Raw genomic sequence first — 23208 nt, 5'->3', positions numbered from 1 at the left:
GTACTTTCTTCTAAACGTCATTCTTAAAAATTTGGAACACTTTTGTCTGCTAGCCAAGTTGTGCCTGAGAGCAAGGCTGCAGGGGACCTTCTAAGACAAAGGAGGTCACTGGAGAGGTGTAGTGAGTATTTTGGTGTCTTAAGAAACACAGTTCTGTTATGTAAATGTGTGTTTGTTTTAATCTCAGGTATAGGATATGGGGATACTTCAGATTATCCATGGTGGCAGACTATTTGCCTCCTGGGTGCTCTGTCAGGGGGTGTGGTTCTGCCACATGAAGGAAGTTTAATTCTAGGGACTCTAGAGAGGATATAAAAAGATGAGAGCCCCAAGAAAGGAAATGTGGTTCTTCCTCCTACTGGTTCCTGCTCCTGCTGGTTTGTCAAGTGGTTGAGAGAAAAGAGACAAGAAGAAGTTGGAGATGTCCTGATGAGACAAAGATTGGACTTGACCCAAGGAACTCAATGCCCCTCATCAGCAGGACATAGTCTAAAAAAAACCTCAAAATTCCCTTTCCTCGCTAACCTTCTTTCTCTCTTCCCTGGGGTGTTAGAAGAGATTAGGGTGCAATAAGGGTTAGAAGAGCAGTAGATGTATAAGGACACAACACAGTGTATATATGTATATATATATGTATATATATGTATGTCTATATATGTGTATATATTTATGTATATATGTATATATGTGTGTATATATATATATATATATATATATATATATATATATATATATATGCCTGCCTACAGAAAAGCCTGACCTTCATAGCAGCAAAAGTCAATGTGTTGATATGATGCCGTGCATCCTGGAGTACAATATTGAAGTGGCATAGACCATGACGGAAATAAGATAAATGTTGAAATGGATCATTTCCCTGTTGAAAGGAAGGAGTGGCAGGTGATACTAATGCTAACCAAAGGTTCAAGTGTGCAAAGTCCCTCTAAAGCCACCTCTCAGGATGTGCTGATGAGTAACCCAGAAAAATAGCTGCTCACAGAGTATCTTTTCCAAGGAGAAGCCCAAGTGTCCCGGTAAGTACCATGATGTAAACATCTCACTCCTGAAGCTACCTTCCTGAGCCACCAGACCTAAGGAGGAGACCCGATGAAAAGATCACACCAGACAGTTCTCCTGTGGTGGCGGCCTCATCGTCTTCTCTTCTCTAAGGCCACGAAGAACATCAGGAGGGCTTCCAATTTAAAAAAGATACCAAATCTTTTTCTTCACATCATTAATTCTCAGATACATTCTTAAGCTATTACAAAATTTTAAAATATGCACTAGTATTCACTTCTATATGGTCTGTTTATATTATATTACACAATGCTTCAGTGTTCAGTGCTCATCGAGACACACGTTAGTGGTGATAATGTGAAATCTCTGCAGGTTATTTAAACTATTAAATATGAAACAAGTTAAAAAGAAAAAGACACACATGTCTACTTGTGGTAAGGCACGGCCACCCCTTCGGCAGAAGTCTTCCTAATACTTGTGGCTTGGGGAGTGGGGTCATGTCCTGAGAAATGAAAGAATTCTGAACTATAGAAAGAAGAGTCATTTCTGAGCTTAAAAGCCAACAGTACTTGGGAATAGTGAGGTTTTGGAAAAGGTCATTCTTTCATCAAAATTTGGCTTGGCCAACACTATTTCTATACTTGCCAGGAAGAGACCCAGCATTGACAACAGTTCAGCTTCAAGGAAAAGAGCCACATAGAAAGTCTACGTTTGTTACATGAAACCAAGGACAGAAGAGAAGAAGAAGAACAGTGCAGCTCCCATTCAGGATCAGAGTCTTTTGGATGAAGTTTCTCTTTTGGAACAGGTACCTAACTCTACTCTGGATTTTCACTTAAAATCAAGAATGGATAAAGAGGAATGCAAGATGTCATGCCTGCCGCTGGAAAGCATCTCAGAGACAAGACTCCAAACAGTGACTTCAGCCATACTAGCTTATGAGAAAAATGAGAAACTTTAAATACTGACAAACTTTTAGAACGATCGTTGAGAAGCATATTTTTAATAAGTGGTCATTCCATGGATGAATTATGAAACAGGAAAAAATGAATAACCATAAAATGATTTTAAGTTACCTGCAAATGAAATTCGATTAAAGCAGAAATATAATAGAAGACAACAAGAGACAGCATCTGTGACCACCCTACTCTCTTCATCCTTCCCCTTGTGAGTTTCCCACTGCCCTTGAGAACTGCCAAATTTGACTTCCACATTTGGTCTCAGAATTTAGGTTCCTCCCCTGTTGTTTTCCTTTTCTCCCCTTTTCTAAAACGAACAAACAAACAAACAAACGAATGAATGAACAAACAAAGTTTTCAGAAGTTAAGGCAAGAGAACTTCTAGGATTTTTCTGGTCCCAGCTTTTAGGTTCTTTACGGCACTAACAGGACTGCATGAGGCTTTTCAGCATTACTGTACTGTCTCTGGCCACATGTGGCAAGATCATCATTGGCTCTAGCTTTTTGCCAGCCACTCTCAGTTCATCAAACTCTGGGCAGAAAACCGACACATGCACTGGAGTGATGGAGAGATGTGCATTGGAGGGAGGACTCCGCTGATGACAGCCACAGACTCGAGCTTGTCTCTGTGAACCAGAGGCCAGCAGGTTGCACTGCAGACAGCAGTGTCACAGAATTTACATACCAAAAGGCCACCTGGAAATATTTACAACAAGGTAAGGTGTCCAAATATGATGAAGAACACCACATTATTAGCTTTCTTCTCAAAGGGATTAGGGATCAGATTCTTGATAAATTTAAGCATATCTGAACCCAATTTAAATAACTAATGTTCTTTGAAGAATTGGGGAAAAGGGGAACATGATCAAGTATGGGGGGAAGAACGGGAGAGAAGCCCCAAGAGTCAACAGAATGAATGGAAATATACAACTCCGAGGGGTGTAAGGTGGGGGGACCCTCTAGAAAGTACCAGCGACCTGGGAGGTGAGAGACTCTCAGGATTCAAAAGGAGGAACCTTAGATTAAATGCCCAACGGTAGGGAGAGGGAACTCATAAAAGTCCACCTCCAGTAGAAAGACAGGGCATCAAGTGGAGGGATGGGGTTGCCATCCCACAGTAAAAAACTCTGACCCAGAATGGCTCCTGTCTTAAAGAACTTCAGGGACAAAAATGAAGAGACTGAGGGAAAGGTGGTTCAGTCCCAAATTGAGACCCATCTCAAGGGGAGATTCCAAAGCCCGACATTATTACTGATGCTATGGGGTGCTTACAGACAGGAGCCTAGCATGGCAGCTGAATGGAATGAATGGAAATATACAACCCGGGGCGGGGGTGTAAGGACAGAAGCAGATACTTACATCCAACCATTGGACTGCAGTCAGGAACCCCTGTAGTTGAATTAGAGAAAGGTTGGAAGATGTGAACAGGAGGGCGATCCCCTAGGAAGACCAGCAGTCTCAACATACCCAGACTCTTGAGATCTCTCAGACATTGAGGCACCAACTGGGTAGCATACAGCAACTGATGTGAGGCCAACACATATACAGCAGAGGACTGCCTGGTCTGGCCTCAGCGAGAGAAGATGGAGCTAGTCCTTGAGAGACTTGAGGCCCCAGGGAATTGGGAGGTCTGGCAGGGGGAGAGAAATCTTGAAGACAGGGGGAGGAGGAATGGGATGAGGAAATGTGTGAGGGCATTGGGCCATGACTGGACTGTAAAAATAAATAAATAAATAAATAAATAAATAAATAAATAAATAAATAAATAAATAAATACTTAAAATAATGCCCCCTCAAAAAAAGGGCTTCTTGTTAGTGACTTGCCATCTGGTATCCCAACATCATATCTGAAAGGTAAAGATTAAATGGTAGCACAGGAGCCCTGTGAGGAATTAAGTTAACATATATAAGGCATTTCATCTCCTGTTTGGTGCAGTTAAACACAAGTCACAGGAGCTAGCTGCAGATAGGAATAGCATTTATTCTTGTGGTTTTGTTTTCTCTTTTCCCCTCTTCCCTTTCTCTTCTGAAAGGGAGAGAGAAGGTTGCCACTTACTGGGCTTAACTAAGCCAGCTTACATTTTTGGTGGGTCTGTCAGACTGGGCAAAATAATACAGTTTCTTCCCTTCCTAAACTAACTCGCACTTTGACAATCAGCTAAATTATATTTCTTCCTGCCCATGACACGGAATAACCTATATTAAACAGACTTTAGCAGGACTGTGAAGAAGACAAGGGGATGAAGGAATTGTGAACTGGTGGAAGTGGTTTGAAAGTCCAAGAGCAGGGAGCTGAGAATGGTTACAGCAATGACACACACCCCGCCTGCCCATCATCACAGCTGCTTCCAGACTTTCCAATGATGGACAAACCACGTGTGTTCATATGTAAATCGAAACTAAAGTAGCAGAGGCTGAGAGTGATCCTGACTCCTCCTAGTGCTGGTCTTTGAGAGTCTTGGCTTTAGTACCTTGTAGACCAGCAAAACTGCTCAGTGCGTCCTTCCACCGGCTTCCCAGGTCACAGTGATCCACATGCTAGCAAGTCACACATAAACCCAGGACTCTCCCAAATTTGTTTGGATGTTTCTTGTTCTTCTCCAAGAGAGAACTGTTTGCATTTGGCATGTTTCATCCAGGAGAAAAATCATTTATAAGTCAATGGGAGAGCATTACAAAGTAAGAGAAGGTTGAAGCAGATTTAACCTCTTCTGTATCTTATCCTTACCCATCTACAACTTTGTCTACCGAGAGTAGCATAAAAATGAATGCTGAGTGAGGAAGCAGGTTGTCTAGACAATGGTGAAATAACTAAGATTGGCTCGAAATAGTATTTTACTTATCAAAAAGAAGAATCAGGGAACCGAACCTAGAATTTCCTGAAATGCCCCTTTGAAACAAGACTGCATAGGAAAGAGTCATCAGAAACATAGCTCTAGCTTTGAAATAAACACAGATGTCTATGGGTCCTCCCAGGACTTATCAGTGTCAGTGTTGAATACATTTTCAGTTCCCCATGGGTACATTCTCCTCACAATGCCCTGGCCTTCTATTCATTTAAGCTAAGATATAAAGAAACAAACAATATATCTTTAATAACAAAATATTTCACTGATGAGTTGGCGATTTTTTTCTAGAAAACACACTTTGGGTTCTACCTGCTTCACTGATTTGTCTAATGTTCAAATATGTTTAGTGTCTTACTCAAAACTTGTTTTCCCTTTGGTATTCTTGGTAGGGTTTTGAGTAAGACACAAGGGCATCTCAAACCTTTTCATCAATTCAACATGAACATGATGAGAAACAGGTGTGGTGTTTTTAAGAGAGGGTATTTTAAAGATAGCATTGCAATAGAACTTTGGAGACAGGAAGATAAGTTGTTTTGTTGCTAAACACCATATCCCAAGAATGTTTAGAGAAAAGGGTTTGGTTTAACTTACAGTTTAGTCCACAGTCAAGGGAAACCGCGGTAGAAACTCAAGCAGGAACTGAAGCAGAGACCATGCAGAAATGCTGCCTGCAGGCTTGCTCCTTGGGGCACACAACTTGGCTTTTTAAACAACCTAAGGTCACCTGCCCAGGTGGCACCCCCCACATGAATCAAGCAAGAGCCTCAAAGACTTGTCTACAGACTAATCTGATGGAGGCAACTTCTTTTTATTTTTTTCCTTTATTGGATATAGTCTTTATTTACACTTCAGATGTCATCCCCTTTCCTGGTTTCCCTTCCAGCAAACCCCTATCCCATCCCCCCTCCCTGCTTCTATGAGGGTGCTCCTACACCTATCCACCCATTCCCTCCCTCCTCTCCACCCTGGCTTTCCCCTGCACTGGGGCATCAAGCCTTCACAGGACCAAGGGCCTCTCCTCCTATTGATGCCTGATAAGGTCCCCTCTGCTACATAGGAGACTGGAGTCATGGGTCCCTCCATGTGTACTCTTTGGTCGGTGGTTTAGTCCCCGCGAGCCCTGGGGGTTCTGGTTGATTGATATTGTTGTTGTTCTTCCTATGGGGTTGCAAAGGTTCCTTCTTTTCAGGTGATTCTATTTTATGTCAAGTTCAGAAAGACTCAGCGGTACCTGAACTGAATCACATTCACATCTATCTTGGTATTTTATTGTGTTCTTTTGTATTTCACATGAGAATTCTTCTGTCATAAGTTTTTTTTTTTTTTTTTTATTATTAACTTGAGTATTTCTTATATACATTTCAAATGTTATTCCCTTTCCGGTTTCCTGGGCAATCATCCCCTCCCCCCCTCCCTTCATATGGGTGTTCCCCTCCACCCCCCCCCCCTTGCTGCCCTCTCCCCAACAGTCTAGTTCACTAGGGGTTCAGTCTTAGGGACCAGGGCTTCCCCCCTTCCACTGGTGCTCTTACTAGGATATTCATTTGCAACCTCTGAGGTCAGAGTCCAGGGTCAGTCCATGTATAGTCTTTGGGTAGTGGCTTGGTCCCTAGAGCTCTGGTTGGTTGGCATTGCTGTACATATGGGGTCTCGACTCCTTCAAGCTCTTCCAGTTCTTTCTCTGATTCCTTCAACAGGGGTCCTGTTCTCCAGTTCAGTGGTTTCCTGCTGGCATTACGCCTCTGTATTTTGCTGTATTCTGGCTGTGTCTCTCATGGCGATCTGCATTCATTTTGATCATCCGTCTTGAGTTTCATTTTATTCTAGGCATCTAGGGTAATTCAAGCATTTGGGCTAATAGCCACTTATCAATGAAATTACATACCATGTATGTCTTTCTGTGATTGGGTTAGCTCACTCAGGATGATAGTTTCCAGTTCAACCATTTGCCTCAATTTCACAAAGTCATTGTTTTTTGATAGCTGAGTAATATTCCATTGTGTAGATGTACCACATTTTCTGTATCCATTCCTCTGTTGAAGGGCATCTGGGTTCTTTTTAGCTTCTGGCTATTATAAATAAGGCTGCGATGAACATGGTGGAGCACGTGTCTTTTTTATGTGTTGGGGCATCTTTTGGGTATATGCCCAGGAGAGGTATAGCTGGATCCTCAGGCAGTTCAATGTCCAATTTTCTGAGGAACCTCCAGACTGATTTCCAGAATGGTTGCAGCAGTCTGCAACCCCACCAACAATGGAGGAGTGTTCCCCTTTCTCCACCTCCTCGCCAGCATTTGCTGTCACCTGAGTTTTTGATCTTAGCCATTCTCACTGGTGTGAGGTGAAATCTCAGGGTTGTTTTGATTTGCATTTCCCTTATGACTAACGATGTTGAACATTTCTTTAGGTGTTTCTCAGCCATTCGGCATTCCTCAGCTGTGAATTCTCTGTTTAGCTCTGAACCCCATTTTTTAATAGGGTTATTTGCCTCCCTGCTGTCTAACTTCTTCAGTTCTTTGCTTGTATTTTGGATATAAGCCCTCTATCTGTTGTAGGATTGGTAAAGATCTTTTTCCCAATCTGTTGGTTTGCCGTTTTGTCCTAACCACAGTGTCCTTTGCCTTACAGAAGCTTTTGCAGTTTTATGAGATCCCATTTGTCGATTCTTGATCTTAGGCATAAGCCATGGTGTTTTTGTTCAGGAAATTTTTTTCCAGTGCCCATGTTTCAAATGCTTCCCCTAGTTTTTCTTCTATTAGTTTTGAGTGTATCTGGTTTGATGTGGAGGTCCTTGATCCACTTGGACTTAAGCTTTGTACAGGGTGATAAGCATGGATCGATCTGCATTCTTCTACATGTTGACCTCCAGTTGAACCAGCACCATTTGCTGAAAATGCTATCTTTTTCCATTGGATGGTTTTGGCTCCTTTGTCCAAAATCAAGTGCCATGGGTGTGTGGTTCATTTCTGGGTCTTCAATTCTGTTCCATTGGTCTATCTGTCTGTCTCTATTACCAATACCATGCAGTTTTATCACTATTGCTCTGTAATACTGCTTGAGTTCAGGGATAGTGATTCCCCTGAAGTCCTTTTTTTGTTGAGGATAGTTTTAGCTATCCTGGGTTTTTTCATTATTCAGATGAATTTGCAAATTGTTCTGTCTAACTCTTTGAAGAATTGGATTGGTATTTTGATGGGGATTGCATTGAATCTGTAGATAAGCTTTTTGGTAGAATGGCCATTTTACTATATTAATCCTGCCAATCCATGAGCATGGGAGATCTTTCCATCTTCTGAGATCTTCTTCAATTTCTTTCTTCAGTAGTCTTGAAGTTCTTATTGTACAGATCTTTCCTTGCTTGGTTAAAGTCACACCGAGTGCTTTATATTATTTGGGTCTATTATGAAGGTGTCGTTTCCTAATTTCTTTCTCGGCCTGTTTTCTCTTTTGTGTGAGGAAGGCTACTGATTTATTTGAGTTAATTTTATACCCAGCCACTTTGCTGAAGTTGTTTATCAGCTTTAGTAGTTCTCTGGTGGAACTTTTGGGATCACTTAAATATACTATCATATCATCTGCAAATAGTGATATTTTGACTTCTTCTTTTCGATCTGTATCCCCTTGACCTCCTTTTGTTGTCTGATTGCTCTGGCTAGAACTTCCAAGAACTATATTGAATAAGTAGGGAGAGAGTGGGCAGCCTTGTCTAGTCCCCTGATTTTAGTGGGATTGCTTCAAGTTTCTCTCCTTTTAGTTTAATGTTAGCCACTGGTTTTGCTGTATGTAGCTTTTACTATGTTTAGGTATGGGCCTTGAATTCCTATTCTTTCGAGGACTTGTATCATGAAGGGGTGTTGAATTTTGTCAAATGCTTTCTCAGCATCTAATGAAATGATCATGTGGTTTTGTTCTTTCAGTTTGTTTATATAATGGATCACGTTGATGGTTTTCCGTATATTAAACCATCCCTGCATGCCTGGGATGAAGCCTACTTGATCATGGTGGATGATTGTTTTGATGTGCTCTTGGATTCGGTTTGCCAAATTTTGTTATATTTTTGCATCAATGTATTCATAAAAATTGGTCTGAAGTTCTCTTTCTTTGTTGGGTCTTTGTGTGGTTTAGGTATAAGAATTGTGGCTTCATAGAAGGAATTGGTGTGAGTGCTCCATCTGTTTCAATTTTGTGGAATAGTTTGGATAATATTGGTATGAGGTCTTCTATGAAGGTCTGATAGAATTCTGCACTAAACCCGTCTGGACCTGGGCTCTTTTGGTTGGGAGACCTTTAATGACTTCTTCTATTTCCTTAGGAGTTATGGGGTTGTTTAACTGGTTTATCTGTTCCTGATTTAACTTGATTTACCTGGTATCTGTCTAGGGAAATTGTCCATTTCCTGCAGATTTTCAAGTTTTATTGAATATAGGCTTTTATAGTAAGATCTGATGATTTTTTGAATTTCCTCTAGATCTGTAGTTATGTCTCCTTTTCATTTCTGATTTTGTTAATTTGGACACACTCTCTGTGTCCTCTCGTTAATCTATTAGGGGTTTATCTATCTTGTTGATTTTCTCAAAGAACCAACTTTTGGTTCTGTTGATTCTTTCTATGGTCCTTTTTGTTTCTACTTGGTTGATTTCAGCTCTGAGTTTGATTATTTCCTGCCTTCTACTCCTCCTGGGTGTATTTGCTTCTTTTTGTTCTAGAGCTTTTAGGTGTGCTGTCAAGCTGCTGACATATGCTCTTTCCTGTTTCTTTCTGCAGGCACTCAGAGCTATGAGTTTTCCTCTTAGCACAGCTTTCATTGTGTCCCATAAGTTTGGGTATGTTGTACCTTCATTTTCATTAAATTCTAAAAAGTCTTTAATTTCTTTCTTTATTTCTTCCTTGACCAGGTTATCATTGAGTAGAGCATTGTTCAATTTCCACATATATGTGGGCATTCTTCCCTTATTGTTATTGAAGACCAGTTTTAGGCCGTGGTGGTCCGATAGCACGCATGGGATTATTTCTATCTTTCTGTACCTGTTGAGGCCCGTTTTTTGACCAATTATATGGTCAATTTTGGAGAAAGTACCATGAGGAGCTGAGAAGAACGTATATCCTTTTGCTTTAGGGTAGAATGTTCTATAAATATCCGTTAAGTCCATTTGGCTCATGACTTCTCTTAGTCTGTCTACGTCTCTGTTTAATTTCTGTTTCCATGATCTGTCCATTGATGAGAGTGGGGTGTTGAAATCTCCTACTATTATTGTGTGAGGTGTAATGTGTGTTGTGAGCTTTAGTAAGGTTTCTTTTACGTATGTAGGTGCCCTTGTATGTGGGGCATAGATATTTAGGATTGAGAGTTCATCTTGGTGGATTTTTCCTTTGATGAATATGAAGTGTCCTTCCTTATCTTTTTTGATGACTTTTAGTTGAAAATTGATTTTATCTGATATTAGAATGGCTACTCCAGCTTGCTTCTTCTGACCATTTGCTTGGAAAGTTGTTTTCCAGCCTTTCACTCTGAGGTAGTGTCTGTCTTTGTCTCTGAGGTGTGTTTCCTGTAGGCAGCAGAATGCAGGGTCCTCGTTGCGTATCCAGTTTGTTAATCTATGTATTTTTATTGGGGAGTTGAGGGCATTGATATTGAGAGATATTAAGGAATAGTGAGTATTGCTTCCTGTTATATTCATATTTGGATGTGAGGTTATGTTTGTGTGCTTTTCTTCTCTTTGTTTTGTTGCCAAGGCGATTAGTTTCTTGCTTCTTCTAAGGTATAAACGCTTGCCTCCTTATGTTGGGCTTTACCATTTATTATCCTTTGTAGTGCTGGATTTGTAGAAAAGATATTGTGTAAATTTGGTTTTTGTCATGGAATATCTTGGTTTCTCCATCTATGTTGATTGAGGTTTTGCAGGATACAGTAACCTGGGCTGGCATTTGTGTTCTCTTAGGTCTGTATGACATCAGTCCAGGATCTTCTTTCATAGTTTCTGGCGAAAAAGTCTGGTGTGATTCTGATAGGTCTGCCTTTATATATTTACTTGACCTTTTTTTTCCCTTACCTTTTAATATTCTTTCTTTTTTTTTTGTGTTTGGTGTTTTGACTATTATGTGCCAGGAGGTGTTTCTTTTCTGGTCCAATCTATTTGGAGTTCTGTAGGCTTCTTGTATGCCTATGGGTATCTCTTTTTAGGTTAGGAAGTTTTCTTCTATGATTTTGTTGAAGATATTTACTGGTCCTTTGGGCTGGGTGTCTTCCTCTTCTATACCTATTATCCTTAGGTTTGATCTTCTCATTGGTCCTGGATTTCCTGTATGTTTTTGGACCAGTAGCTTTTTTCGCTTTACATTATCTTTGACAGTTGAGTCAATGATTTCTATGGAATCTTCTGCTCCTGAGATTCTCTCTTCCATCTCTTGTATTCTGTTGGTGAAGCTTGTATCTACAGCTCCTTGTCTCTTCTTTTGGTTTTCTATATCCAGGGTTGTTTCCATGTGTTCTTTCTTGATTGCTTCCATTTCCATTTTTAATTCCTTCAACTGTTTGATTGTGTTTTCCTGGAATTCTTTCAGGGATTTTTGTGACTCCTCTCTATGGGCTTCTACTTGTTTATTTATGATTTCCTGGAATTCTTTCAGGGATTTTTGTGACTCCTCTCTATGGGCTTCTACTTGATTATTTATATTTTTCCTGGAATTTTTTTAGGAATTTTTCCCTCTCTGTGAGCTTCTACTTGTTTATTTATGTTTTCCTGTGTTTCTCTAAGGGAGTTCTTCATGCCTTTCTTGAAGTCCTCCAACATCATGATCAAATATGATTTTGAAACTAGATCTTGCTTTTCTGGTGTGTTTGGATATTCCGTGTTTGCTTTGGTGGGAGGTGGGCTCGATGATTGCCATGTAGTCTTGGTTTCTGTTGCTTGGGTTCCTCAACGCCTCTACGCCATCAAGGTTATCTCTAGTGTTACTTTGTTCTGTGTTTCTGACAGTGGCTAGACTGTCTTATAAGCCTCTGTTTCAGGAGTGCTGTAGACCTGTTTTCCTGTTTTCTTTCAGCCAGTTATGGGGACAGAGTGTTCTGCTTTCGGGCGTGTAGTTTTTCCTCTCTACAGGTCTTCAGCTGTTCCTGTGGGCCTGTTTCTTGAGTTCACCAGGCAGGTTGTTTGTAGCAGAAAAGTTTGTCTTACCTGTGGTCCCCAGGCTCCTGGTTTGCTCGAGGGGTGTTGCCTGTGAGCTCTCCATGGCCTCAGCGGCCAGGAAGATCTGCTGCGCCCTTCCGGGAGGTTCCGTGCACCAGGGTTCCAGATAGCTTTTGTTTTCCTCTGGGGTCAGTACTGTGTGCAGCGTGCAGTCTCTTCTGGTTTCCCAGCGTGTGTCACCTCTGAAGGTTTAGCTCTCCCTCTCCACGGGATTTGGGTGCAGAAGGCTGTTTATCGTCGGTCCTTCAGTGCGGTGTCTCAGGCCCTTGGTGATCTGCTGCTCCTGGGCCTCCTCTCCTGCCCAGAGGCCGTATGTACAGTACCCTCCTGGAGCCAGGGATGTGGGCAGGGTGGGCGGCGTTGGTGGTCTCCTCCGCTCTGCTGCCTCAGGAGTGCCCGCCCGACCAGGCGGCGAGAACTCCCCTCCAGGGGGCCTGGGAGCAGAGAGCTGCTGAGGGCAGGGATCTGCTGGTCCGGGACTCTGGCCAAAAACCTGTCATAAGTTTTATAGCATCTAATTTCCTAAGTATACACAGCAATAAACATGGATGAATTACATAACCAATTGTCACCTTTTTTCAACTTTTTTGAAAAAAAGTTACTTTATAAAAAGTTTCATTTTAATTAAATATTTTAATTAAAACATTTTCATCAAATTCCAGTATTGGTTCACAACTTGCATTAACCAACATTTTTATAACTTTTTCAAAGACAGACTAACAAATTTCCTTTGTCATGATCGAGTATGAGGATAGATTGCTTTGCTGGTATGCTTTTAAATACCTTAAGGAAGGTAAACGTGTCTGTCATTGGGGATCACCTGTGAATGGAACCACCGATGATGCCCTATGTCCTCACTAATTTGTGTTGAGCATGGCTTAGGCCTGTTGCATAACAAAAGGTGATTAAAATATTCAACCCTTGATACTCAAGTGAGGCCCAAGAGTTATTCGCATCCTCTTTATCTGTTTATGAGATAAATATCTTTATTTAATAAATAAATTTTAATAAATAAATTTTCAAGAAATATCTTTATTTCAGACTGCCTTACTACATCAGAGTGACACATTCAAAGGTTGTGATTCAATCCATCTAATATTCACCATCTAAGAACTTATAAGAGTAATACTATTGCACCCTTCTCACTAATCAAGTTGTCTGTATTTATGAAAGAAATCCCCTCAATGACAAAGGGAAGAAAGGTTTAGGTTGACCATGGTTTTAAAAGGACAGGAAAGGACTGTGATTCTCTACTACAACTGAAGAGGATGAAGCACTTGAGCTAAAACCTACTCCTAGGCCTGATCTGCAAAGACTCCACCACCTCTCAACATCAGAGAGATTGGGAGCTAAGGCTTTAACCATGGATGTCTGAAGAATCTTCCAGATTCAAACTTGAATACACGTGACCTCACACACATGCCCTCAAAAATTCTCATTCTTTTAAAGTTGTTCAGAATTCTCCTACGGAATGAATGACCTAAGCCATTCCATCTTCCCCAACTCTCCAACTCCGATTTCATAAATTTAAACGTATAATGCTGAAAGAGTTTATAAAAACTGCACCCCAGTTCCATCTCCATACCTGTGCTTCATACCTCAGCTAGAATTCTTTTTCCTTTCTCCCCCATTACTGGAACTCATCGTTTGTTGCCTAAAGTCCTATCTCTGAAGCAGACAATGAAAATCAATGTACATTTTTTCTGATAACTCCATAGGCCAGAAAGTGTGCTCACCGTGTTTAGATTATCGCCTGCATATTATCTTGTTTCCTTGATGAAATTGTAAGTATCATGAATAAAAAAAATCAGGCTATATTATTCCTTTTCTGCCCTAATTCAGTACCTTATTTTATAAGTGAATTACATAATTAATCTTTTTCACTACTCTAACTTTTTGAAAGACTGCATGTGTCTGGTGCTCCCACGTAATAGACCCCCATGATTATTCAGCCATTCACACATTTAGCTGCCTCACAATCAGCTGGGATTCTTCCTTTCTGCAGCCTTGAAGCCTGAATAGCTCATACTAAATCTGCTTAAGGAGCATAGACATCAGCCAGAAAATGTCTTAACCTTCACACGTTAACGTGCAAATAGTAGACTTTTCCTATTGCTTAGCTCGGTGCCTATCTCAGTCACCACTGCATCTATCTCAGTGTTTACAGATGTTGGGTAGCAAGTGACTTAGAAACATTCTTTCATTACACTAAGTGGGAACAAACGTGTTTCTAAAATAGACTATAAAGACACAGTAGTATTTGACTATATAACTTTAATAGGTAGCTCTTATATATCTTCTTTATATTTTTATATTTTGTATCATACAAACGATAACTAATAATTATAGAAAATATGTTCATTCAGAGGCCAGTGTGATGGCTCAGAAACTAGTGTCACTCATCAGTGAGCCTCAAAACCTCAGTGCCTTTCTTGAGATCCAATAGAGGAGAAGAAAATTGACATCCACAAGTTGTCATCTGATTTCCACACATCGTACCCATACTCATGCATAAATAAGATTTAGAAATGTTTTTAAACAAGGAAACTCCCATTCTGTGAAATAAAAAAACCCCACAATTACCTAAATCTTACAATTCACACATAACCCCTACAAACATCAGGTAAAAGCATCAAAATGTATATAACCATTGACCTTGGAATATTAAGTTATTTCAGTTTTGGGCAATTATAAACAATGAGGTGATAAATAAAATTCATTACATATGTCCTTACTTAAAAATATCCTTAGGATAAAGATCGCGAGGTAAGACTACTAGTTTTAGGAACTACACACAGTTGTTGAACATGTGATAAGTACAGGGAACCATAAATGTTTGAACTATTGGGGTTGACACAATAGATCAGCAGATAAAGAGTTTCCAAGGCAAACCTCCTGATGAGTTCAATCCCCTCTGTAAAGGAAGATGGTGAGACCTAACTGCTCAAAGTTGTCTTCTCCCTCCTGCTTGTGTACTCATGTTTACATTCACATATAGACATCGCACATGCATGAATGTGCATGACTGTGCATATGTAACTATATACTAATAAGACATTTAAATTTTGTTCTACTTTAGTATGTCCCTCAAGAGTAAGGAGTTATAGGAAACTAAAGGTGCTTCTTGGCTGTATCATTTCTTAAGTGGTTGAAGAGATTAGAATATAATTAAATAAAAGCCTTGAAAAATACTCACGTTCTTTTTGAAGGTAAGTTTCAGTTTGGAGATGTTTGAATTCATAATATGGAATCTCATGCTTGAATACAAATGCAAGAGCATTATCAAGCTCTTCGATGCTTTTCTGTTTTCAAAAGAAAAGGAAATTTAAAATTAGCCAGTAGGATGCCCATGTTCCAGTGAATGGCCCTTCACGAATGCACATAGGGGTAGTGCTAACTAGACTTAATGGGTTATAAACAAGAAAGACATGATGTTAGGAATGGGACATATTGGACAGCATATGTGATCATATCCTACCATATACATACACAAGAACAGGAAAAAAAGACAATGGAAAAATTGGCATCTCCCCAAGATTAGAGAGTTTGGGAGTTGGTAGCATGATGATTCCAAGTCTATTCTCTTCTATTTAGAACCATAGATTAGTGATGCAGCTGACCTCCGTGAGTGGCGCCTCTTGGTGCTGTGGGGAACAGTTAGTACAGAGACCCATAACTGGCCAAAGTATTGAGAAAAAGGGACGGTAGAAAGCTGGGCCCTAAGGGAAACAGCTGTATGCCCAGTCCAAGGCTCAGGAAACACCACAGAGTAAGAGGCAGAAGCCTGGAAGATAGGCAGCCAAAAGATGCTTTCTGGATACGTCACGACTGTTGCCCTCAGGAAGCCATTGCAGCTGTGGGGATCTGCATAAGATGGACCAAGTCAACATCTCATCCTGGATGGGGAAGGGGTCCATGAGGTCCCACTTCTCCATGATAGATTAGTGGCAGTTAACAGTTGTTGCAGGATGGATTATCATTTTTTTCAGCCAAGAAGCCACTCATGTGAATATAGAAAGGGGGAGACAAGTGGGATAATGGGTAACTTAGGGTGTTGATGGGTACTATCCACCATACCACACTGACTCACTTGTATTCAGGAAAGCAAGAGCTCCAGATCTGCCTTCATATATTTCATGTCTAAAACTCTCACACAACTACATTTAGTGATAAGATGGGTTAGAACCTGTCTTGTGGAACAGTGCATCCCAGTCTTCATCAAAGGAGCTTCTTATTGCAGTAGATGGTAATTAACGTGGAGACTCTCCACTGGTCAGTGTACAGAGCATAACAGACTGGGAACTTCTCAGTCCCAAATGGGGCATGAATATTACGTCCTGTGCTAGCCACTTTGGGTCAGCTTGACACAGAGAGGAGGGAACCACAACACGAGGAACTGTATTAAAGGGTCCCAGCCTTAGGAAGGTTGAGAACCACTACTTTAAACAGTTAGGCAATGTCTCAGTCTCTCTCTCTCTCTCTCTCTCTCTCTCTCTCTCTCTCTCTCTCTTTCTCTCTCTGTCTCTGTGTCTCTCTCTCTCTCTCTCTCTCTCTCTCTCTCTCTCTCTCTGTCTCTCTTTCTTTCTCCACCCCCAAGAAGTTATTAAGTTAATTTAAAAAGCATTATTTAAATAGATAGGTTTTCAGTAAAGACAATATACTCTCAGTCAACTTAATTTTTTAACTTTTGAATGAGCCATTTCTTAGCATTGGAACCATGAATACTAAAATAATTATTAAAGTTCAAGGCAACTAAAGATTTATTTCAAATTTTGTATGTGTTGCCAACTAGATGTGTAGAATCCTCCCTTAACTGACTTCAAATAATATGACAGGAAAAATATGTTTTGAAATCTAATTTATCCAGGTCTGATTTCTGAGTCTAAGAAACATATTACTGATACATCATACGTCAACACTAGTGAGTAACTGTGTGAAATATCCAGTAACTATTATATGTTTTTCTCCACACTCTTTGATGGAGCTCTTAGACATCAATGAAGTGGAGTCACCCTAAGGCAGACAGAACAGCCCTCTGTTGGAGTTTCTCATGGTGGCTTTTCTCTGCTTGAACAAGTGCGTCATCAATCTGCTTTCACTTCAAAATATATAAACTGAAAACACATAGCTTTTAAGGTATTTGGAATGTAAGTTTTGCTACTATAATACAGAGATGTAAATGGACAATGGCTTAAACAGTGCAGAGACCTGTGCCTTTTAAACTTAGGAAACCAGCAACTGCAGATCAGGGTTAATGCATATCTCCCTGGGACTAAGGATCTAGGCTTGTGCTTGGAGGATTAACTGCTTTCCATTGTCTTTCAGTTGATGATGCTCCTGTGATCTATTGATTGTCTATTGCTCCTATGTTGGCCTTTCAGACAATCAATAGAACAGAGAGTGCCAGGAAAGCATGGCCAGCTGATATGAATTCTTCTAAATTTGCATCTGGCTGTCATGGATACACCATGCCATTGAGTTTTACTTAGACATATGACTATTTGCTGGCTGCAGAGAAGAAACTATAATATTTGGTTGGCTAAGAATGTTGTATCATAATATAATTAATGATAGTCACGAGAAAGCAGACTAGAATCTAGAGACCATTTTATCATAATTCTAAACAAAAGCCTAAAGAGACAGGGACTAGCTCACCCGTATCTATTACCAATAATTTGTAACAACTTATTGCTACGTATGCATCACAAGACAAGACTTTAAACAACTATAACACTAACATATTCAAAGGAGTATCTTTTGAAAATATCTTATAAAAGGATGGCATGGTTCCTTCCTAAAGGAGTTTTGGTGTTTTTCTTTCGGCTTGTTTGGAGAACCATTTTCCAATTGTGTAGCAGCATTGGACTCATTACTACCATTCTTACAGTCATTATCTTTGACCATATTCCTCCGATGTCCTTTCAGTTTCTGCTTCTATCAGACGCATTAATATTTCAGCTATGCTCCACTAACTCCCAAGAAGTCTGTGCCTGCGTTATATATAATGGCTGTTGGAACACAGAGCTCTAATTATTTGGTGATTTGAGACTGAGTGTGTACCGTTCACTGACCTTCCATATCAAGCAATCGCATGCCTAGGATCAGAGAACCAGTATCTGTGCTTCTGATGATGAAACAGAAACACAAATAGGGAATTTTGTGCTTCAGGACCTTGAATGTAATGACAGACATTAATTTGAGAAATAGTGTACATCTAGGTGTACATCAAGTTAGAATTCATCGGTATTATGAAGAGATACATTGGGATATCACAGGAGAATGTCACTAAACAAAACACACTGGAATTAAAATGTTCTGGGCGAGTTATAATGAACTAAGTGAGGTCAGTGAGGGAAAAGAGAAGATTGTGTAAAAGAGATGTGCAAAGGCCCTGTGGCAGACTACAGAAACTAGTTTGAGAAACAAAATAGCATTATACCTGATAGGTAGAGGAAAAAGAGGAGTGAGATTAACTTATGCAGAAAAATAGGGTCAGTATCTGTAAAGCTATATTGCTCTTATTAAACATTCTTTATGCATATAAGTTGAGTACATTTGTACCTAATATGGCTGTGTGCACATGGAAGCCAGGGTTCAACACTGGTTTCCTTGCTCCATTGAGCACCACCCACCCATCTTCTTCAGAAAGGGTCTCTCACTGAATCTGGAGCTCATCAACTTGGCAAACTCTGCCCTTTCTTTCATCTGTAGATGGTAGAAGAGCTCAAGATGAACTCGGGACAGTGACTACCAGAGGAATGGGAAGTGTGAAGGTGGCAGCCATAGGAGGCTGAGTACACAAAAACATTCCCTGCAGAGGTAAGTTCTAAAATCAGAACGCAGTGCAGTGGCCACAGCTAGGCATAACCTACTCCGTACTCTCAAGGACAGGAGGAGAGGAGTCAGTAGTGTGCAGACGAGAAATGATCCGGAGGAGAGAATATTCATCACCCGCATCTTATCAGTACGCACCGAACATGCTAGAATACCACATCATGCCAGTCAATGTGTGTAATTATTAACTTTTAATTTAAAAAGAAGACATGGAAAACCTCCACATATCTGCAAGTCAAATCACTCGGGAGGAGAATTGTTATAATGCAGCAACTGAACGCAGCACCTTTGAACATAAACTTATAGATTATTTGAGTCTGAAGAAACCACAGAAAGTAAGTATTCTAGATTCCTCATTAGACACCCAAAAAAGTCCTTTTGCGTGAAAGAAACCCAGCTCTCGCAAACTAAGTGGTTGTCATTTTAATAAGGATTTACAGCTTACACTCACGATCAACCCCGATCTCTGGAGTTGCTCAGTCAATGGCAAAGTGCACTAACTTGTGGTCCCTTGCAATAGTGAAACATGACGAAGAATTAGAACACAGTTCCTCATCGCCTGGTCTAACACACTTCTGAGAGCTGGAGATTATTGGAGAACTGTGGGTTATTCTCTATATGAACCACAAAGTATTTTTAGGGGGTGCTTTCACTTCTCTCACTATCTCCTTTGCATACTGGGTTGACAGAGTTTCACTAAGTTATTCAAATAATATTAGAAAAGAAGGTGTCAGTGAGTTCTCCTCATGTTCTGAAGTAATAAAATGCTAGCTGTGACCCAGACAAAAGGAAGTAACTGTGGGAAAGATGGTGGCTTTATGAAGATGAAAAAAACATAGTCCATCTTTTTACCAAGTGTGTTGGGGGGCAGGAAGAACAGTGCTGTAATATATTTTTGCATGATATGAGCACATAGCAGCCTCAAAAGAATACTAAGGTGAACAATGATGTACTGAAGAAACATGGAGGGATGCACTGATAAGAGATGGTTCTGGAAAAGGTTGGAGAGCCTTTATCACAGGCATAGAAATGAGGTTGAATATTCCTGTCCTTTGAGAACATAAAGTCGGCTGCTAATGTGCACTCCAGCTAGCACCATTGCCCCTCCCTGCATTTGCACGTTGCATCAAAAGGGGCTGGTGAACATTGGAAGGTTGGCTCCAACATTTTGAGACGGATATAAGGGCCTAGTGGAAATTTTAGAAAATTACTAGAAAGAGAAGGGGTTCCCAGAAGAGAATCTTCAAAAGAAACTATTCTGAGCACAAGTTTAACTGGGTGAAGAAATCCCCCTTAAGGACATTAATAGTGTGAGAACACACTGGGCACACTTGTACAGTGTTAGGTTCCCAAGCCAGTACCTTTCCTCATTCCAACCCCGCTGACTTTACTGTTGGGGAGGCCTCCATCACTGAAACAAAATGCTTGAGAGCTATGACAAGTGGGGAAACATTGATGCTGGATCATATTTTCAGGGGTTTCAGTTCATGGTCAGCTGGCATTACCATTCTTAGGCCTGTACCAAGGCAGAGTCACTGGGCAAGAAGTGTAGGACAGAGGAGAGTGACTCCCCTTGGCAGCTGAGAAGAAGGGGAGAGAGAAAAGCGGGGTCTTAGAACAAAATCTGTCCTCATAAGGGGGCATCCAATAATATAAAGTTCTTTTAAAGAACAAGATGACTAAGAATTACTATATGTTTTTAGTATTTGACCTAGTTTCACTATAGTCATTTCTTGAAAAAAGATACATTTTGCTGTCCCCAAGACACTTGTGTAAATAGGATGAAAGTCTCACAGGTTTTAATTATCTTGGTGAAAGAGAAATTGCAGTATTTCTAACTCCAGTATTTGAATCTTAATTAGCCCCGCCCCCCACAAAAACAAAGTTTAGATATTTTTTCACAGGAAGAGCTGTCTGTTTTAAGTATGGCACTATGGATCGAGACTTTATTAGGATTGGGATTTTAGAGTTTACCATTCCGGGAAAAAAAGGGAATGATGAAGAAATAGATCGTTAAGTTAATTGAGTTAAAGTGTTCTAAACCTTAATGGACATCGCTAAAACAAAACAAAATTAGTTCTTCCATTAATTCTTTATTAAAACTCATAGAATGATCATGTTGCCCTGTTGTTCAATAGCTTTTAAATACCATGTAAAGTCTCTTGTTGTGAGTTCTGGGAAAACTGAGGAACAAAATGCACAGATTTCTCATTAATTACTCTTTCCTCAAACTCACACTGGGTTTAGACTATTACATGCCCAACAGCATTTATGTAGCTATAGAAGAATCCTGTCAGTAATATCAGACTTACTGAAACCATATCTGCCCTTGAACCGTTTGAGGACTTCACAGCAGATTTTACAGTCTGCCATTTCAGCCATGCAGGCAGGGTGTTGACAAACTCATAACTTGCTGCACATTTTCTTACAAATAAACAATAATTATGGTGAGTATGATTACAATGTGTGTTGCGTTTTGAATAGAGGTATTCAATGGGCCATTTGCAAAGTATACAAATTATTGGATTTAGTGTCATAAAAAGGAAATAATCACTGTAGTGTTCTAGCTGAACTCACAAGAGTAATTTGTACATGACTGACCTTAAAACACACCAAGGAAATATTTCTGTAGTTCTTCCTCTGTCAAATATAGGATCTTCCTTATGGTGAGTTTACAGATAATGTGTGCAGATTTAGAGGAACCCCAGTCCACATGCAATCTATGCTCTAGGGTGTGGAACTAAAGCAAGGCTACTCATTCCAGCCTATGATAGAACATTCGGGTTGGCCTAGGGCCCAGTGTACTTGCCAAGAAAGAGCCCACTGTGCTTCCCTTAATCCCCCAATAATCCCTAGGCCCTGAGGTCAGGTCAGTAGCAAAATCCTCACATGTATCCCCATTCAGGTACATTAACCTTAACTCTAATGTCTCTCTTTGCCAGTGGGAAGTTTGCTGTCCACAGGCTAGACTAGCTCTGACTTTGGAGACTCAGTGTGCATGCTGATCCTGATAGCAAGACTGCTATCCAGTCTGTCTTCCCTGTATAGGCTCCTGGGCCTTGGGGATGGAAAAATTATAGCATAGCCGCAGTCTTTTCTCACCTCCCATTTCAGACATGGGGTCAAAATAAATTAGCGCTTTTTCTAGATTCCTAAAATCTGCACATTTACTTCAAGCTACAGTAGAAATCATAACCTGCACATTATTTTATCCTAAAAAAACTATGTCCGGAAGTCCTACATGAAATTTTCACTATGTACTAACTGCCCCTTGGCATTAAACCCAGTGCTACAGTCATATATTTGGAAACTACTTCTGCACCAACCATAGACAGAGAATACTTTCTATTCCCTTTATTAAGTTTTAGTTATGAATAGAATTTTTAATACAAGACAAGGTAAGGTAGACTTGACACAAGAAAATGAAGTAATCTGGACTTCAAGCTATTATGTTTGCCCTTGTTTTGCTACTGCAATATAGACGACTTGTCAAACGTCTCCAGACTTTCCAGTCTGACAAATGGCATTTCACTCTCCATTCTCTCCTAAGACATTTGGCTTTTCCATTGTCCTAAAATGTACCACTCACAGAGAAGAATGCTGAAGAAGAAAGTGTGGCACAAAGTAAGTCAAGCCTCCCCTGTCAATCACAAAAGGCTCTTGCCAGTCTGTCGACATCACTGTCCTGGACAGTTTTGCTACAGATTTCAAAGGGCTTGTCATGGCAAATGCGAAGATCACACTGTTTGACTGAACCAAATCTCCCTTCTCTTCTACTCCCTCCTGACCTGCTCTCCCAACCAGACAATTAAGCCATGTTTATAATTCGAACTGACAAGGATAAAGAAAGAAAACTAACCAACCAACTAAACAAACAGAAAGAACAATGATCCCCACACTTTCCTACTTCCCTTATAGCATCAAATCTTATAAAATTTCTATTTCACATTAAAATATTTATTTCATTTTGAAACTCCTTGGAACAAATGTATGTGATATATTTTCATATTAAGCCCAATTTCTTCCTATTAAAAGTTTTTTTTAAATATGCAGAAACCGAACTAATACCTTAAGCTTTCCGAAAAATCTTTAAGATTCTTTCCTATATCCTACACAAGAAAACATACCAAACATGGGTCACCCATCATGAAATCCCCATCTCTGAGCAACATTTTGTCACGTGAGAGGAAAGATCTGGGGACTCTTCCTCGTGCCACAATTTATCTGATTGCTTGTTTCTTATTTTTTTTCCTGTGTGGCCTTGGCTGTCCTGGAACTTGCTCGGTAGACCAGGCTATCCTCTGAACTCATGGAGATCAGCCTGTCTCTACCTCCTGAGTGTGCTCCAACCGCCTGACCTATCTAG

At 40.2% G+C, this 23208-nt stretch overlaps 1 protein-coding gene across 2 annotated transcripts in view; it reads right to left on the bottom strand.

Moving 5' to 3' along the window:
* The window catches only part of Bank1 (B cell scaffold protein with ankyrin repeats 1), a 284609-nt gene that overhangs the window by 179890 nt on the left and 81511 nt on the right, over positions 1 to 23208 (bottom strand). For both annotated transcript variants that reach the window (XM_032896620.1, XM_032896619.1), the window contains one exon: positions 15205 to 15310. In XM_032896620.1, coding sequence (XP_032752511.1) covers positions 15205 to 15310 — 106 coding nt within the window. The remainder of the gene's footprint in view (positions 1 to 15204; positions 15311 to 23208) is intronic.

The sequence above is a fragment of the Rattus rattus genome, chromosome 3, assembly GCF_011064425.1.
Source record: "Rattus rattus isolate New Zealand chromosome 3, Rrattus_CSIRO_v1, whole genome shotgun sequence".
In the NCBI taxonomy this organism is placed as follows: Eukaryota; Metazoa; Chordata; class Mammalia; order Rodentia; family Muridae; genus Rattus; species Rattus rattus.
The sequence above is the reverse complement of the archived record's forward strand: the minus strand, read 5'-3'. Positions and strand labels throughout refer to the sequence as shown.